Source organism: Oryx dammah, unplaced genomic scaffold (assembly GCF_014754425.2).
Source record: "Oryx dammah isolate SB20612 unplaced genomic scaffold, SCBI_Odam_1.1 HiC_scaffold_1, whole genome shotgun sequence".
NCBI classification, from domain to species: Eukaryota; Metazoa; Chordata; class Mammalia; order Artiodactyla; family Bovidae; genus Oryx; species Oryx dammah.
The window spans coordinates 63,913,520-63,933,384 of NW_024070185.1; the positions used below are offsets into that span (position 1 = coordinate 63,913,520).

Below are 19,865 nucleotides of genomic sequence, written 5' to 3' on the forward strand. Positions count from 1 at the left end.
CAGAATTTATTTCCTTTAGGATTGACTAGTTTGATCTCCTTGCTGTCTAAGGGACTCTCAAGAGTCGTCTCTAGCACCACAATTCAAAATATTAATTCTTCAGCAGTCAGCCTTCTTTATGGTTCAAATCTCAAACCCATATATGACTACTGGAAAAACCACAGCTCTGACTATACGGACCTTTGTTGGCAAAATGATGTCTCTGCTTTTTAATACATTTTCTAGGTTTGTCACAGTTTTTCTTCCAAGGAGCAAGTGTCTTTTACTACAGTCACTGTCTGCAGTGATTTTGGAGCCCAAGAAAGGAAAATCTGTCACTGCTTCCAGCTTTCCCCCATCTATTTGCCACGAAGTGGTGGGACCAGATGCCATGATCTTAGCTTTTTGAATGCTGAGTTTTAAGCCAGCTTTTTCAGACTGTTAGGTCAATTTGGGGTAATAATAACTGAGTTTTGCCTTTCTTATTTGTGGTTACCATTCACCTGGGCCTAAAGAGCTACTTCTAAGTTTAGATATACTTAACTTCTTAGCCAAGGGTTAAAAACAACCTAGTGCTCCTTAGTATCTGGCAAGTACCAGGTGAACTTATATACCAGGAGACATGGGAGTTTGGCTAGTCTCATTCAAGCTAGAGTGATGACCACAGACCTCTGAAGCATTGTTTTGAACGTGAGTCCCAGACTGAAGGTGAAATAGAAGTGGGAAAGGCCTGGGGGTCAGGGAGTCTCTAGTCCCAGCTCTGCCACTAAATGCCTGTGTGACTTTAGGCTTGTGTCTTCATCTTTACTTTAAAAGGTTTGGATTAGGACAAAATGATGTCTTAAGGTTCCTTCCAATACTAAAACTTTATGAATCTGTGAATATAACATGTACAAAACTATAAATTATAGTATACATATATTTACATTTTAAATTATACACACTAAGAAATAGCAACTTACCCCTGGTGGCTTATAGACTATGTTGTCTCCACTGTATCTTTCTGGTTTTGAAACAACCCTAACAGAAAGAGAGAAACAAGTGATAATATTTTTTTAAGAAAAATAATAGCAGTAATATGTCTAAAGTATCCCAGGTGGCACAGTGGTAAAGAATCTGCCTTCCAAGGAGATGCAAGAGATGCAGGTTTGATCCCTGGGTTGGGAAGATCCCCTGGAATAAGAAATGGCAACCTACTCCAGTATTCTTGCCTGGGAAATCCCATGGACAGAGGAGCCTGGCTGGTTATAGTCCATGGAGTCACAAAGATTTAGACATGACTGAGCAAGCACGCTTAGGAAATATGCTAGTTGTTTTGCAACATATGAACTATAACTTGAAATACATACCTTTCCATCTTTCCTACTTATAAGATTATGCAACACCAAGAAAAGCATACATTTGAAGGAAAGTACAAGGCAGATTTAGTACAAGGCAGATTTTTTTTTTAAGGGAGATTTTGGTTAGCTGTTTTTGATTGAGTATGTTATCTTTGGATTAGAAGTTTTGGCAGTAAATGGCTGTTTTTGACCCCAGATTGTTTCTAGTAACTGAGGTGATATCTGGACAAAGCCCTTTGGATAGAGACAATAAGGATAAACGCTCTGCTATGAAGTGTGCTTGCAGTGTTAGAGGAATAGTGAGGGGCCTCCATGGCTGGAAACAGTAATGCAGAAAACGTACGGGAGATGTTCCTTCATTATTTACTCTGTACAACCATCCTCATAAAACACTGATAATGTTTACAATAGAACACACATACAAAACCTACAGAAGCATTTAAAATAAGGGAAAAGGTCACAAACTGGAGAGGAAATACTATGCCCGAAATCTGGGCTCTACTCAAGACTACAATTGTACTAGTCAAGGTACTGCAATTGAGTCTTATCAGTTACAGGTCAAAGAAAACAGATAGTATTGCAAAACATCAAAGGATGGTGGAGATAATTTTCAGTGAGAAGAGACTCAAGGACAGAACCATAAGAATGATTCTATTTTGAAAGAGAAAGAAAAAAAAAAGAAGATAAAGCCAGGGAAATCAGAAATGTAACCAGGGAGATTCAAGGTAAAGTACAGACATAGCAGAAGAAGGACAGGGTAGCTCAGGGTCACATCCTTCAGAGAAATTGTAGAGAACTAAGATTGGAAAAAAGACCACTGGATTTGCTAATTAAGAAGTCACTTTGTCCATATGTGTGTGGATTTATCTCTGGGCTTTCTATTTTGTTCCATTGATCTATATTTCTGTCTTTGTGCCAATACCATACTATCTTGATGACTGTGGCTTTGTAGTAGAGCCTGAAGTCAGGCAAGTTGATTCCTCCAGTTCCATTCTTCTTTCTCAAGATTGCTTTGGTTATTCGAGGTTTTTTGTATTTCCATACAAATCTTGAAATTATTTGTTCTAGTTCTGTGAAAAATATCGCTGGTAGCTTGATAGGGATTGCATTGAATTTGTAGATTGCTTTGGGTAGTATACTCATTTTCACTATATTGATTCTTCCAATCCACGAACATGGTATATTTCTCCATCTATTAGTGTCCTCTTTGATTTCTTTCATCAGTGTTTTATAGTTTTCTATATATAGGTCTTTAGTTTCCCTTTGACAAAGGAGGCAAGAATATACAATGGAGTAGAGACAATCTCTTTAACAAGTGGTGCTGGGAAAACTGGTCAACCACTTGTAAAAGAAAGAAACTAGATCACTTTCTAACACCATACACAAAAATAAACTCAAAATGGATTAAAGATCTAAATGTAAGACCAGAAACTATAAAACTCCTAGAGGAGAACATAGGCAAAACACTCTCTGACATAAATCACAGCAGGATCCTCTATGATCCACCCCCCAGAATTCTGGAAATAAAAGCAAAAATAAACAAATGGGATCTAATTAAAATTAAAAGCTTCTGCACAACAAAGGAAAATATAAGCAAGGTGAAAAGACAGCCTTCCGAATGGGAGAAAATAATAGCAAATGAAGCAACTAACAAACAACTAATCTCAAAAATATACAAGCAACTCCTGCAGCTCAATTCCAGAAAAATAAACGACCCAATCAAAAAATGGGCCCAAGAACTAAATAGACATTTCTCCAAAGAAGACATACGGATGGCTAACACACACATGAAAAGATGCTCAACATCACTCATTATTAGAGAAATGCAAATCAAAACCACAATGCGGTACCACTTCACACCAGTCAGAATGGCTGCTATCCAAAAGTCTACAAGCAATAAATGCTGGAGAGGGTGTGGAGAAAAGGGAACCCTCTTACACTGTTGGTGGGAATGCAAACTAGTACAGCCACTATGGAGAACAGTGTGGAGATTCCTTAAAAAAGTGCAAATAGAACTGCCTTATGACCCAGCAATCCCACTGCTGGGCATACACACCGAGGAAACCAGAATTGAAAGAGACACGTGTACCCCAATGTTCATGGCAGCACTGTTTACAAGCCAGGACATGGAAACAACCTAGATGTCCATCAGCAGATGAATGGATAAGAAAGCTGTGGTACATATACACAATGGAGTATTACTCAGCCATTAAAAAGAATACATTTGAATCAGTTCTAATGAGATGGATGAAACTGGAGCCGATTATACACAGTGAAGTAAGCCAGAAAGAAAAACACCAATACAGTATACTAACACATATATATGGAATTTAGAAAGATGGCAATGATGACCCTGTATGCAAGACAGCAAAAGAGACACAGATGTGTATAGTGGACTTTTGGACTCAGAGGGAGAGGGAGAGGGTGGGAGGGAGAGGGAGAGGGTGGGATGATTTGGGAGAATGGCATTGAAACATGTATACTATCATGTAAGAAACGAATCACCAGTCTATGTCTGATGCAGGATACAGGATGCTTGGGGCTGGTGCACGGGGATGACCCAGAGAGATGTTATGGGGAGGGAGGTGGCAGGGGGGTTCATGTTTGGGAACGCATGTACACCCGTGGTGGATTCATGTCAATGTATGGCAAAACCAATACAGTATTGTAAAGTAAAATAAAGTAAAAATAAAAATAAATAAATAAAACTTAAAAAAACAAAAAAGAAGTCACTTTGTGACTGTGCAGAGAGATTTCTTTAGGGTAATGGAGGTAAAAGTTTTCAGGAGGTTAACATATTTGAACCATTAGGGTATGAGAAATTCAGGGTAGTCAAGCATAACTAATCTTTGAAAAAAATTTAAGAATGAAAAGAAAGAGTTGAGTTAATAGTTCAAGAGACAGAAGAGACAGATTAGGAATGAGAGAATCATGTTTTTGGAAAAGGAAAACAGTTCATGAAAAGAGTCAGACTGAAAACATGAGAAAGCAAGGACAACTGATGGATCAAAGCCGCAGAGGATTTGAAGGGACAACTGTAGGGACGCTAGTGGAGAAATTAGCTGTGGAATGAGCATGTTCCTCTGAGGCAGGGAAAAGACAGAAGAAAAGCTGGTCCATCCTTTTCCTCTTATGTACATTTTGAAAAATATAGTACAGAAAGAATAATTAACAGACTTTTAAACTAAAAAGAGAGGTCAGAGATAGGCATAAAAACTTGTCAGTGACTTTAAAAGGACTGAGATAATCTTTATAAGAGGTCATCTTCAAAAAACCACCACACAGAACAAGAATTTAACATGGCAGCTGAGCTGACCCAACCACCAACACACTGTACCAATTAGGCTACTTACCCAAATGCAGCTAGGAAGGCACAATCATCATGCAAAATATTTGCTACTCTTTCAAAAACTCTGTAGTTTTCTGAATCCTTCTGCTCAAAATATCCAACGATATTTCTTTTGCTGCGCTGTAAAATAAAGTATGTAATTACTTTATAAACATATGTAGTTTTTTAAAAAACATTTTATTTCATTTACCTAGCTGCTGTTCAGTTATCACCAAATGAAGTATAACCAGCTTTTAACACCTAATCCAAAACTATTAAAGATTACATTAGGTTGAAAACAGTCTGAACTATCATCTAATGTAATAATTTCCTAATAACATTTTATTTTAAAATTTCAAGAAATAATAACTGTTTAATTGGTGACAGTTTTTTTCCTAAATAAGATGACTAATTTTAAGGTGTGTTAAAATAATACATCAATTTGTAATGTGTGGCTGCTGGCAGAGACTCCATCATGGGTCTCTCACACTTTTAAACATTTAGGTATACCCAAGATCCAAGAGTCTGACCATTCTTGATCCAGGTCATCTCTCAAGGTTGTGCTTATAGGGAGCAAGGCTGAAGTATGAGGTGATGTCTCCCTCCAGGACAGAGAGCAGGCTTACTGCTGGATATGAGACAGATATTTCCCAAGCCTAGAGTTCTCCTGTCACAACCCCCTGCGTGAGCAGGGATCCATCTGGCCCTCTTTCACCTCCAGGACTTGGGGGACAAGGAAACAAACGCAACCATGCTCACACTGCTGTGATGTGAGCAAGAAAACTGTTATCTCTGACCAGGAGCCTTATGTCTTCTAACAGCATCCACGAAATGAATTGGCTAACCTGTTCATTTGTAAGCAGGGTAAGAATCAAGTTGCAATGACAATTCAGCAATGACAATCTGAAGCCCAAACTTAATGTTTTCATTTGCTTTTAAAACACTTCTTGGTGTACAAAGAAAAAGACCTTGTTAATGTATCATTAAGGGTGGTTAGGTCAGAGGATACTAAAATTTATACAAACTGCTGCTACAGGCGTAATGAGAGCAGAGACCCTGAGGGTTGCCACTAAGCAGAAAAAGGAAACTGTGGTTGTGTGTGCCTGACATTAACTTCTATTTCTTCGTAATTCAGGCTACCCTTTGCCCTCAATTAAATTGAATTAGTGCAACTTTATTGCTTTATATATTTTATTCAAAGGCTCAGTAAAACATTAGCATTCCCCTTGAGAATTAATTCAAGAAAAATTCAACTTGTTATGTATATGTATACATCAAAATCCACTGCAGTGAACTATAAGAAAATGTCTATAGATTCTTTGGTTTCCTAAGAATCTGTTTACATGAATCAAGCAGGCTATGCTCATTTGATCCAGCAAAAGTCAATGACTTACGTCAGGAGTGGTGATTTCTGCCAAGTCATGAAGTTCTTGAATGGGGTCACTTTTTTGTTGCCTGATGTAATCTGCAAGTGCTTTCACTGATCGCTGACCCCTGTATTCTCTCTTCATCATCATCCCATTACGAAACAACTTGAGGGTTGGGTATTTGCTTATCCTATATCTCTGGGCTATATCAGCTAAAAGAATGAAAACAAAAATTAACTTTACTTTCAAACTTAGTCTCAGTGGGCCCTTTAGTCCAGCTGTAAAAATCTTACAATTATTTAGGGAGAACATTTTGGTTCATCTAATTCTTTTCCAGCATTAGAAAAAAGAAACTAATCATGAGAAGGTTCATATTGGTTAAGAGGCTAGGTTCCAGATGTATACTGCCTGGTTTAAACCTCAAAGCTATTTTACTGGCCGTTGAATTTGCAAAGTGCATCAACTCCCCATGCCTTATTTCTTATCTGTTATATAGGGATAATAATTTCTACCACACAGAGTTATTTTAAGGACTAAGTGAGACAACTCAAATGCATAAAAGAGTAAACTCTTAATAAATGTCAGTATTATTATAGATGCCGTCTAGAAAAAAAATTGGAATGTGAAAAATTCCAATTTTGAAAATAGTCATTCAAATTACTTTATATTGTAAGGATCTTACAGTATTTAGTAAAAGAAAATTAAATTTAAATCACTCTTAAAGGCTAAAACTATTAGATTCATGGCTAGAAGAAGTATTTATAATCCCACATATGAAAATTTTCTGTAAGCTAATACAATTAAAAGCAAAACTCAAGAGTATACACCAAAAAAATATATATATATCCTTTTCCATGACCTAAGCATGTATTCTCACACAAATCATTAAAATTAGTATTTAGAGTTTCAAAATAAGAAACTGAGTAAAAATGTATGCTGATCTTACTTTTAGGAATCACAATTACTAAGATACAGACTCATATCAGAATGGAAAAGCCTTGAAATTTTTCTGCTGTTACTTCTAAGAGGTAGCTAATAGGAGAAATCAATGGTTTCTAGACACTTGTTTTAATTCCTAAGTCGTGTCCATCTCTTTTTGTGACCCCCATGGATTACTACCTGCCATGGTTTCTCTGTCCATGGGATTTCTCAGGAAAGAATAATGGAGTGTGTTGCTATTTCTTCTCCAGGGGATCTTCCTGACCCAGGGATCAAACCCACATCTCCTGTATTGGCAGGGGGGTTCTTTACTGCTGAGCCACCAGGAAGTCCTAGTAAAGCTCAAAGGCCATACCAGTCACAAGTATGAGAATGTTAACAGATGCACTCCATTTTTAGACTGACGGGGACCTGAGAGAGCATAAGAGGCTTAAGACAGGTGAAAAAAAATGTTTTTAACTGAGTTCTAAAATTAAGGAATTTTAAAATAGCAGCGCAGAAACCATGAAAATTCTCTAGCACTACCTCCATTCCTAGCTGTTACAAAACAAAACAGAATTGCAGTAAACTGTTAACTGTCTTTAATTTTCTAGGAGATTAGACGGTAGAAACAACAGTACCAGAGGATATATACTCGGATGAGTGCTGACAGTTTCATGGGTGTACACATAGAGCAAAACTTAATTTGTATATTTTAGCTATGTACAGTTAGGTCAACTATACCGCCATAAAATTTTTTAAAAATTAAAATGACCACTGACTATACAAAACAACAATTATGCCTTGTGGGGTTTGACACAAAATACATAAAATAAAAACAACAACATATAAACTGGGGGAGGGGAAGTAAGCAGAAGGTTAATGACTTTATGTAAGGATTCTAATGTCTTTGCAATGCCTTGGAAGAGGTAAAAATATACTATTTTGGTTAGTCAAGGTTGCATTTATTCCCTAAGATCAAAGAATACTAAAATGGTGTATTAGAAGTTAAGGATGGAATATGGGTTCTCAGAAGTAGGTTTGGAGAAAAGATGATGTAATTAAGATCATATAACTCTTTGTTAACCTCCATGGAGGATTTATAAAGGAGTAAATATGCTTGACTATTATTAACATGGGCTTCCCTTGTGGCTCAGCTGGTAAAAAATCTGCCTGCAATGCGGGACACCTGGGTTCAATCCCTGGATTGGGAAGATCCCCTGAAGAAGGGAACAGCTTACCCACTCCAGTGTTCTGGCCTAGAGAACTCTCGCAGAATCGGACATGACTGAGCGGCTTTCAATTGTTATTGAGCGGCTTTCAATTATTATTAATATAATTCTTTAAATAGAAGACAAATATGAGCAAACAGAACCACTGGTCATATGAGACTGAGAAGAATATTTTATTCACCAAATCACAGAAATTTGAAATAATATTAAGATATCTTAATATGCATGTATTTACTAGACATTAATCTGCTTGGCTTAGGAGTCAATACTTTCTGAAGCAGAATACTACAGGATATATCAGCCATAAGCCCTTTATCAACCTGATAAATTAATGAGAAAACATGTCTTTAAGGTGTTATAAAAATGGTGGGTTTTATTACCTGAGCAAGGAATTAATTAGACTAAATTGGTACTATAAATTAAGAGGTAAGTTCAATTTAGTTGTTCAGTCATGTCTGACTCTGCGACCCCATGGACTGCAACACACCAGGCTTCCCTGTCCATCAGCAACTCCCAGAGCTTACTGAAACTCATGTCCATGGTGTCAGTGATGCCATCCAACCATCTATATTCTCTTCTGTCCCCTTCTTCTCCTGGCTTCCATCTTTCCCAGCATCAGGGTCTTTTCTAATGAGTCAGTTCTTGCATCAGGTGGCCAAAGAATTGCAGTTTCACCTTCAGCATTGGTCCTTTCAATGAATATTAAGGACTGATTTCCTTTAGGATTGACTGATTTGATCTTCTTGCAGTCCAAGGGACTCTCAAGAGTCTTCTCTACCACCACAGTTCAAAAGCATCCATTCTTCAGTGCTCAGCTTTCTTTATGGTCCAACTCTCACATCCATACATGACCACAGGAAAAACCATAGCTCTGACTAGACAGACCTTTGTTGGCAAAGTAATGTTTCTGCTTTTTAATATTATGCTGTTTAGAATGGTCATAGCTTTTACAAGGAGCAAGCATCTTTTAATTTCATGGCTGCATTCACCATCTGCAGTGATTTTGGAGCACCAAAAAATAACTGTCTTCTGTCACTGTTCCCATTGTTTCCACATCTATTTGCCATGAAGTGATGGAACCGGATGCCATGAACTTAGTTTTCTGAATGTTGAGCTTTAAGCCAACTTTTCCACATTCCTCCTTCACTTTCATCAAGAGGCTCTTTAGTTCTTCTTTGCTTTCTGCCATAACGGTGATGTCATCTGCATATCTGAGGTTATTGATATATCTCCCAGCAATCTTGATTCCAGCTTGTGCTTCATCCAGCCTGGCATTTCACATTATATACACTGCATATAAGTTAAATAAGCAAGGTGACAATATACAGCCTTGACGTATTCCTTTCCCAATTTGGAACCAGTCTGTTGTTCCATGTCCAGATCTAACTGTTGCTTCTTGACCTGCATACAGATTTCTCAGGAGACAGGTCAGATGGTCTGGTATTCCCATCTCTTTCAGAATTTCCACAGTTTGTTGTGATCCACAAAGTCAAAGGCTTTGGCGTAGTCAATAAAGCAAAAGTAGATTTTTTGTGGAACTCTCTTGCTTTCTTCATGATCCAATGGATGTTGGCAATTTGATCTCTGGTTCCTCTGGCTTTTCTAAATCCAGCTTGAACATATGGAAGTTCATGGTTCACATACTGTTGAAGCTTGGCTTGGAGAATTTTGAGCATTAACTTTGCTAGCGTGTGAGATGAGTGCAATTGTATGGTAGTTTGAGCATTCTTTGGCATTGCCTTCTTTGGGACTGGAATGAAAACTGACCTTTTCCAGTCCTATGGCCACTGCTGAGTTTTCCAAATTTGTTGGCCTATTGAGTGTGTCACTTTCATAGCATCATCTTTTAGGATTTGAAATAGCTCAACTGGAATTCCATCACCTCCACTAGCTTTGTTCATAGTGATGCTTCCTAAGGCCTATTTGACTTGCATTGCAGGATGTCTGGCTCTTGGTGAGTGATCATACCATCACTCACCTAGATGAGGTAAGAGTTTTTGTATAAGCAAGAAGTCTTTTAAGAAAAGTAGAAGCACTTGCTATAAGGAAAAGGCTACAAAGTCTTACACTTACCCTAATACATGAAAACCAGCTCAAAGAAATAATAAAAAGTACAGAACTTTACCTTTCCTAACTAAAAAACTCATTCAGTCCTCATCATGCCACACAGTAAACCTAGCATACTGTAAAATGAATTTTTGCAATAATATATAAATGAATGAGTTTTTAGTAAAAATGCTGTTAAAATTAGGCTAAATAGTTCTACTAGTCAATGCTACAATGCAGTGGACTGGACATCTTTTTAAAAGTTATTATTTTTCCTGAATATCCATCAGTAGGACATTGGTTAAATAAAGTATGGTACACCCATACAACAAAGTACTAGGCTGTTATATAAAAGAATGAAAAAGATTCCTTTGTGCTTCTGAGGAATAATCACTAAGATACACTGTTCAGTGAAAAACGCCAGGTGCAGAGATGAAAGAAATATAAAAGAAACTTAGAAAATAAGTAGGACTATGTATATATATGTATCTTTGCCCCCTTACCCCCTCACTCCCTCCAAAAAACAACATCAAAGGACGAAAATGCAAGGTGAGGTCAGGAATGGAATTTATAGCTCCTGACTTTACCGTGGTTTATAGTTTTGATTTGGGATAAAGAAAATATTTAATAGTAAAACAAAATTAGATTAAAGATATTGAATACACTAATTATTATTTTGAACTAAACACACACACATATTATAGATAAAGCCATGAGTAATCATGCTAATGCTATTAAAAATCAAGATTTTCAGAATAAGAAACAAATATAAAATTGAGGAAATTAAATAAAAACCCTGTATTATTTAGTTGGAGTTGAAATCACTACCAAAAATTCAGCATGTGTTTTTTCTCTTTCAAAAAAACGTATTTCTAAGCACTTTCCACTGAAAGCTTCATTGGCTAATTCTACCAAATATTTAAGGAAGAAATAATTCCACTTCCACAAACTTTTCCCCAAAACTAAAGAGATTACTTTCCGATTATGATTACTTGGGTAATTACTTTCCAATTACTTTCCACCATTACCCTTATATCCAAGCCAGATAATATTTGGGCATTTCTTATAATACCCAAATATTATTTTAAAAATTACAGATTAGTATACCCAAAAATCAAAATTAGAGGAGCTACACTAGTGGATTTTAACACTTAATGTAGGCCTCCAGTAATTTAGACATTGTGATACTGACATAAAGATAGACGAACAGACCAATGGAATAGAGTCCAGAATCAGACCCATATACCCACGTAGAACTGATTTTTGGCAAAGATACAATAGTAGAGTCTAACTATACACTACTTACAAAATACATATCTAAACCTAAGGATGCAAAAACCTTGAAATTAAAAGGATGGGGAAAAATATACTGTATAATACTAATCAAAAGAAATCTCAAGGGCCGAGAGGAGCTACTCCACGTTCAAGGTCAGGAGGGGCGGCCGTGAGGAGATACCTCTTGTCCAAGGTAAGGAGCAGCGGCTGCGCTTTGCTGGAGCAGCCGTGAAGAGATACCCCACGTCCAAGGTAAGAGAAACCCAAGTAAGACAGTAGGTGTTGTGAGAGGGCATCAGAGGGCATACACACTGTAAACCATAATCACAGAAAACTAGTCAATCTAATCACAAAGACCACAGCCTTGTCTAACTCAATGAAACTAGGCCATGCCGTGTGGGGCTACGCAAGATGGACGGGTCATGGGGGAGAGGTCTGACAGAATGTGGTCCACTGGAGAAGGGAATGGCAAACTGCTTCAGTAGTCTTGCCTTGAGAACCCCATGAACAGTATGAAAATGCAAAAAGGTAGGATACTGAAAGAGGAACTCCCCAGGTCAGTAGGTGCCCAATATGCTACTGGAGATCAGTGGAGAAGTAACTCCAGAAAGAATGAAGGGATGGAGCCAAAGCAAAAACAATACCCAGTTGTGGATGTGACTGGTGATAGAAGCAAGGTCTGATGCTGTAAAGAGCAATATTGCATAGGAACCTGGAATGTTACGTCCATGAATCAAGGCAAATTGGAAGTGGTCAAACAGGAGATGGCAAGAGTGAACGTCGACATCCTAGAAATCACTGAACTAAAATGGACTGGAATGGGTGAATTTAACTCAGATGACCATTATATGTACTACTGTGGGCAGAAATCCCTTTGAAGAAATGGAGTAGCCATCATGGTCAAAAATGAGTCCGAAATGCAGTACTTGGATGCAGTCTCAAAAACAAGAGAATGATCTTTGTTCATTTCCAAGGCAAACCATTCAATATCACAGTAATCCAAGTCTATGCCCCAACCAGTAATGCTGAAGAAGCTGAAGTTGAACGGTTCTATGAAGACCTACAAGACCTTTTAGAACTAACACCCAAAAAAGATGTCCTTTTCATTATAGGGGACTGGAATGCAAAAGTAGGAAGTCAAGAAACACCTGGAGTAACAGGCAAATTTGACCTTGGAATAAGGAATGAAGCAGGGCAAAGACTAATAGAGTTTTACCAAGAGAACGCACTGGTCATAGCAAACACCCTCTTCCAACAACACAAGAGAAGACTCTACACATGGACATCACCAGATGGTCAACACCAAAATCAGATTGATTATATTCTTTGCAGCCAAAGATGGAGAAGCTCTATATAGTCAGCAAAAAGACCGGGAGCTGACTGTGGCTCAGATCATGAACTCCTTATTGCCAAATTCAGACTGAAATTGAAGAAAGTAGAGAAAACCGCTAGACCATTCAGGTATGACCTAAATCAAATCCCTTATGATTATATAGTAGAAGTGAGAAATAGATTTAAGGGACTAGATCTGATAGATAAGAGTGCCTGATGAACTATGGACGGAGGTTCGTGACATTGTACAGGAGACAGGGATCAAGACCATCCCCATGGAAAAGAAATGCAAAAAAGCAAAATGGCTGTCTGGGGAGGCCTTACAAATAGCTGTGAAAAGAAGAGAAGTGAAAAGCAAAGGAGAAAAGGAAAGATACAGGCATCTGAATGCAGAGTTCCAAAGAACAGCAAGAAGAGATAAGAAAGCCTTCTTCAGCGATCAATGCAAAGAAATAGAGGAAAACAACAGAATGGGAAAGACTAGAGATCTCTTCAAGAAAATTAGAGATACCAAGGAGACATTTCATGCAAAGATGGGCTCGATAAAGGACAGAAATGGTATGGACCTAACAGAAGCAGAAGATATTAAGAAGAGGTGGTGGCAATGAAACATGTATAATATCATGTAAGAATCGAAATGCCAGTCTATGTCTGATGCAGGATATGACACGCTTGGGGCTGACGCACGGAGATGACCCAGAGAGATGTTGTGGGGAGGGGGGTGGGAGAGGGGCTCATGTTTGGGAACGCATGTACACCTGTGGTGGATTCATGTCAATCTATGCCAAAACCAATACAGAATTGTAAAGTAAAAAAAATAAATAAATAAATTAAAAAAAAAAAAAAAAGAAGAGGTGGCAAGAATACACAGAACTGTACAAAAAAGATCTTCGTGACCCAGATAATCACAATGGTGTGATCACTAATCTAGAGCCAGACATCCTGGAATGTGAAGTCAAGTGGGCCTTAGAAAGCATCACTATGAACAAAGCTAGCGGAGGTGATGGAATTCCAGTTGAGCTATTTCAAATCCTGGAAGATGATGCTGTGAAAGTGCTGCACTCAGTATGCCAGCAAATTTGGAAAACTCAGCAGTGGCCACAGGACTGGAAAAGGTCAGTTTTCATTCCAATACCAAAGAATGCTCAAACTACCGCACAATTGCACTCATCTCACATGCTAGTAAAGTAACGCTCAAAATTCTCCAAGGCAGGCTTCAGCAATACGTGAACCGTGAACTTCCAGATGTTCAAGCTGGTTTTAGAAAAGGCAGAATAACCAGAGATCAAATTGCCAACATCCACTGGATCATTGAGAAAGCAAGAGAGTTCCAGAAAAACATCTACTTCTGCTTTACTGACTATGCCAAAGCCTTTGACTGTGTGGATCACAATTAACTGTGGAAAATTCTTATAGAGATGGGAATACCAGACCACCTGACTTGCCTCTTGAGAAACTTGTATGCAGGTCGGGAAGCAACAGTTCGAACTGGACATGGAGCAACAGACCAGTTCCAAATAGGAAAAGGAGTACATCAAGGCTGTATAGTGTCACCCTACTTATTTAACTTCTATGCAGAGTACATCATGAGAAATGCTGGGCTGGAGGAAGCACAAGCTGGAATCAAGTTTGTCAGTAGAAATATCAATAACCTCAGATACACAGATGACACCACCGTTATGGCAGAAAGCAAAGAAGAACTAAAGAGCCTCTTGATGAAGGTGAAAGAGGATAGTGAAAAAGTTGGCTTAAAGCTCAAGGTTCAGAAAATGAAGATCATGGCATCTGGTCCCATCACGTCATGGGAAATAGATGGGGAAACAGTGGAAACAGTGGCTGACTTTATTTTTCTGGGCTCCAAAATCATTGCAGATGGCAACTGCAGCCATAAAATTAAAAGGCGCTTTTTCCTTGGAAGGAAAGTTATGACCAACCTAGACAGCATATTAAAAAGCAGAGACATTACTTTGCCAACCAAGGTCTGTCTAGTCAAGGCTATGGTTTTCCCAGTGGTCACGTATGGATGTGAGAGTTGGATTATAAAGAAAGCTGAGTGCCGAAGAATTGATGCTTTTGAAGTGTGGTGCTGGAGAAGACTCTTGCAAGTCCCTTGAACTGCGAGCCGATCCAGCAGTCCATCCTAAAGGAGATCAGTCCTGGGTGTTCATTGGAAGGACTGATGTTGAAGCTGAAATTCCAGTACTTTGGCCACCTGATGCGAAGAGCTGACTCATTGGAAAAGACCCTGACGCTGGGAAAGATTGAAGGCAGGAGGAGAAGGGGACGACAGAGGATGAGATGGTTGGATGGCATCACTGACTCAATGGACATGGGTTGGGTGGACTCCAGGAGTTGGTGATGGACAGGGCGGCCTGGTGTGCTGCAGTTCATGGGGTCATAAAGAGTCAGACAAGACTGAGCGACAGAACTGAAATGAACTAAACTGCATGAATCACAGAAAAAGTCTCAACAGCTTTCAAATGATTCAACTCATAATGAGAATAAAGTAACTTCTATATGCCATGGATTAAAGATGAAATTACAAAGGGAAACTGGAAAATATTTTGAAATGAATGATAATGAAAATACATATCAGAACTTCCAGCATGCAGCCTATGCAATACTTAGAATGAAAATATAACACTAAAATGGATATGTTGGGGGAAATTCTACCAAACATTTAAGGACACAATAATGCTATTTTTACAACCATTCTAGAGAAAAAAGAAAAAAAGGGGACATTTCCCAAGTAATTTTATGAAACAAATTATTCATATTCATAATATATAAAGAGCAGTAACTAAAAGACCATCAAAAAAGATAAGTGGGCTAAGATATCAATTTATGAAAGAAACCTTTCATAAAGAATGACCAATAAAAATATGACCAATAAAAACATGCTCAGTTGTAATCAAGAAGTAACAAATTAAAACTATCACAGAACACATTTTGACCATCCTATCAGCAAAAGAGCAATAACAAAAAATTTTTTTAATAATATCAAGTCCTAGGAAGGGAAAATATATCCTACTAGGTTCAATTTAGGTGCACATTCAATGTTAAGCCTAATGTGCCAAGAAATTAAATTCCCAAAGGATTTGGCAGAAAGGATATGAGATAGATTCAGAAAGAAATGACCTAGTCTAATACAAAACATCCATTTTCTATTTGTGGCCTAAGGATCAGTATGAAAATGGATAGCAAGAGGCACTGCTTGAGACAATATAATGCTTTCAACTTCCTTAACTTGGTGAATCAGTGGGCATAATGGGAAAAGAGTGTTCTGATAGCAAATACACATATACTAGAAGTAAAATAAATAAGGCTAGAGATAGACTCCAGAGAGGATTAAGTGCTAAATTAATGGAATTTGAATTTTCTCCTACTTGTGATAAGCAGTCCCTGAGCAGCAGCGCTGGGCTTTGGAAATATTCACCTGACAGTGCAGAGCACCAGGAAGACTAGTAAGGAAGCCACTAAGCAAAGCCAGCAGCAGTGAGTCTGTTTACCAATTTAAACAGCACAACCTTTAGAACTGCTGCCTTAAAATCCTAGTTACAGATTAAAAAAAAGATTAAATAACACTTAAAGACTATTTAGAGGGATAGATACTTGCTTAATTCTCAAACAATATCATGGCAGCAGGTATACAACATAATGAGGTAGCGTTTAATTACTAAGAAGTAATAACCATAAAATTGCATTGATCAATCTCAGACATAAAGGTGACTTTTTACAAGCTTTGGTCAAAAGTGACTTTAGGATAATTACAAGGTGACATCTGACAGTACAATGAAGAATGACTTAAGGGGTATAATAAATGGAGGGTTTTTTAAAAAATTATTATTAACTGGTTGGATCAAATGTTAAAATGGATGGCAAAGGAATTACAAATTTAAGAAGGTTAACAGCGTGCTGATTGGAAAATTAGCACAGACTTCTGCTTCAGTGGTCACTTATTGCTCCTTGATGTGTTCTGCCTGCCAGCCTGCCATCCTCATGCCCAGCAAGGTTCCAAAAAGGGAAGTGCCCCTTGCTCTGGTCTGAGCAATGTTCCTGCCTGCTATGATTATCCATGTCAGAAAGTAAAAGAGGCAGAAGATTTCAATAGAAAGGTCTTACTGTTCTAGTTCCAGGATAAGGAGCACTGCTACCTATGTGTTTTTCTATTCCCAAACTACAACCTCCCACAACGTGGTAAAAAAATCCAAAACAAAACAAAACCACAACAATAAAACCCTAAACGTAAAAATCAGAAACAAAGCCTATAAGCTTACTCGGGATTCGGACTAAACCTGCTCATACAAGTTCTATTTTATGCACATGAATTCTTCACTGTATCTTTTTTTCAGAACTGAAATATGACATGTTGACTTGATTTATTTCTATACTGCAGTATTACAGCATGATTCTCCTCACTATAGTGTTAGCTAATATTCCTAAATTTACATAATTATGATTCATTTTGTGGTGGGAATAATTAAGATCCAGTCTGTTAGCAAGTTTGACGTTAATACAATATTGTTGTCTATAATTATTTTCCTATTCTTAATGTCTCACTTGTTGATAGCCCTTAAAAAAACTTCTCAGTTTCTTATGTGGAAGGTTCAAGTTGCACTGGAAGGCAACAGTGACAGACAGGTGACAGTGACGCTGGCATTTGGGAGAAAGTGCTGCCCACTTCAGGAACAATTACAAAGTACTTTCCCCAAAGTGCTAGTGGGAATCTGAATATTCTGCAATGACCAGCAAGTAATACATTCAACAAGACTATCTCTTGCTTGGAGAAGGAAATGGGAACCCACTCCACTATTCTTGCTTGGAGAATCCCATGGGCAGAGGAGCCTGGTCAGTTATAGTCCATGGGGTAGCAGAGTCAGAAACGACTAAGCTGCTGACCCATCTCTTGCTCAGTGCCATACAGCCTATAGCCACTGGAGGTCAGCAGAGAACCTGGTCCCACCAGGGGCAGATGAATGAACTTCCTACATCTTAAGGCAGCATGACCACCAAGGAAAGTGATTAATTTTATCCCCAATCTCCCCCAAAGAGGTTGAATAAGATGAGACCAAGTGATATCATGATCTGTAACTGAAGAACAGGCAAGTTTTAATCATGCACATATGTACAAATTTTGGAAGACAGACAATTACAAACAAAAGGACATGAGAACATTTTGTAATCCAGCTACCACTGGGGAAAATCACTATTAACATTTTGGTTATATACTGCTGTATTTGAATAACAGTTGCTTAACTAGCAGTGACATGTTTTAATTGAGAAAAAAAAAAATAACTCTGAGGTTAGTCAAACAGTAAAGTGCCAGCATCAGTACTTACAGAACTGGGTATTAACAGATTGGAAGAAAATCCTAGAAACACTCAAAATGGCACAGGAGTCGACATTGTGTGGAAAAACACAAGAATCAATGACAGAATTGGAAAGTGATTGCACAGGAGTCAGATTCTGAATGTGAAACTGGTTCAGGATTACTTGAATAAACTTGTTTCCCTTTTTAGGTACATAAATAAACAATGTGACAAATCTGTAAGTAATTCTAAAATAGCTCTTAGGATAGACGTAAAAATCCTAAGTGATAAGAAAACACTGTGCTCTAGTTCTATTTTTGTTTTTCTGTTTTTTTTTTTTCAGTTACAGATAGAAGTGTGTTTATAATCAGCACTTGATAAAATACAGCAAAAAATACATTATCATATTGTTGACAGGTAATGAGAGAACCTATTTGAAGGATTTAACAAAGTACCTACAAAGGAACAGTTCATAAATGCTGGCTATTATTTATCATCCATCTATTCAACAACTATAAATAAACACTGGCTGTGTGCTAGGTGTCAATCCAGTGCTAGACATAGAGGGGTAAAAAGGCAAGATCCTTGCTCTTATAGAGCTTCCACTTTACCATTATTATTTTTGTCATTAATATTACGACTGCTGCTACTACTATTTCTAACTGTTTCCACACACTAGAATCTTCTTCTCCTAACATTTATTGATTCATTTGGCTGTGCCAGGTCTTAGTGGCAGCCCAGGATCTTCGGTCTTCGTTGCAGCATGTGGAACCCTTAGTTGTGGCATGTGGGATTTAGTTCCCTGACCAGGGATTGAACCTGGGACCTCTGCATTGGGAGCTCAGAGTCCTAGCAACTAGATGACCAGGGAAGTCCCCAGACTAGAACCCTAAATGAAATTCTTAAAACTCTTCATATATAATACAGGTAACAAAAACATGTACCAGTCTGGATTTTCTAAGATCAGTATAAAAGAAATCCTCGAATAAGTCAATAATAAATATATCTTCACCAGAGATGCAGCAATTCCTTTTATGGGGCCCCCAGATGGGTGAAATTAATAGGCAATTGCCAGATCTGTGACAAATATGAGCCCAGTCTCCCAGTCCTCTGCAGGATGAGCGAGGACATAGTGGCCATCACAGGACACAAATGCCCTCTGGGTTGTGGGAAGAGATTGTTTCTCTATCTGTATCTTACATCTCTCTTCAACTGCCCTGACTTTTCCTTTTTCTTTTCCTCTACTTCTCTTCTACTTAAATACAACAAATGGAGAAGTTAGGGGCTTCTAACCGAACTAAATTCTACCACTAGATAAGGGTTTTTCAAGCTACAAGTTTTACACTGGGATTTCAAAAAAATATATAGCTAAGCTTAAACAAAGTTGGAAGCTTTCTGATGTCACCAGGCTTTTGCAGGAAGAAAGTAGAGTGGGGAAGGGAAATCAAAGCTGCTGCCTCCAGCTTATACACAGAAACCAAAGGGCTGATGGAGTGAAATTAGCCTGCTGCAGCTCTCTTGCCTTCTCTCCTCTAGCTCCAGGTTCTCAACCTATTTATCTGAACCTTTCAACCTTCAAATAAAGTCCTAAAAGGGCAAACAGAGGGGAGATAAAGGTAAGAGAGAAAGCACTCCATGGGATGCTGCTAGGTGGAAAAGACAGAAAGAAATGTGGGCAGCAGATCTATAATTATGCCCTGAGATGGGTTTTCCTGATCAACTAGTAAACTGAAGTAGAG

General features: G+C 38.1%; 1 protein-coding gene and 1 long non-coding RNA gene across 2 annotated transcripts in view; one reads left to right on the plus strand and one right to left on the minus strand.

The window, feature by feature from the left end:
* The window catches only part of LOC120862881, a 51,902-nt gene that overhangs the window by 26,974 nt on the left and 5,063 nt on the right, over positions 1-19,865 (plus strand). The window lies entirely within an intron of this gene.
* The window catches only part of ERP44 (endoplasmic reticulum protein 44), an 86,231-nt gene that overhangs the window by 20,929 nt on the left and 45,437 nt on the right, over positions 1-19,865 (minus strand). The window contains exons 5-7 of the mRNA XM_040238991.1: positions 6,042-6,226; positions 4,673-4,788; positions 942-999 (exon numbers count right to left, since the gene is read on the minus strand). Of these exons, the coding sequence (XP_040094925.1) occupies positions 942-999; positions 4,673-4,788; positions 6,042-6,226 (359 nt within the window). The remainder of the gene's footprint in view (positions 1-941; positions 1,000-4,672; positions 4,789-6,041; positions 6,227-19,865) is intronic.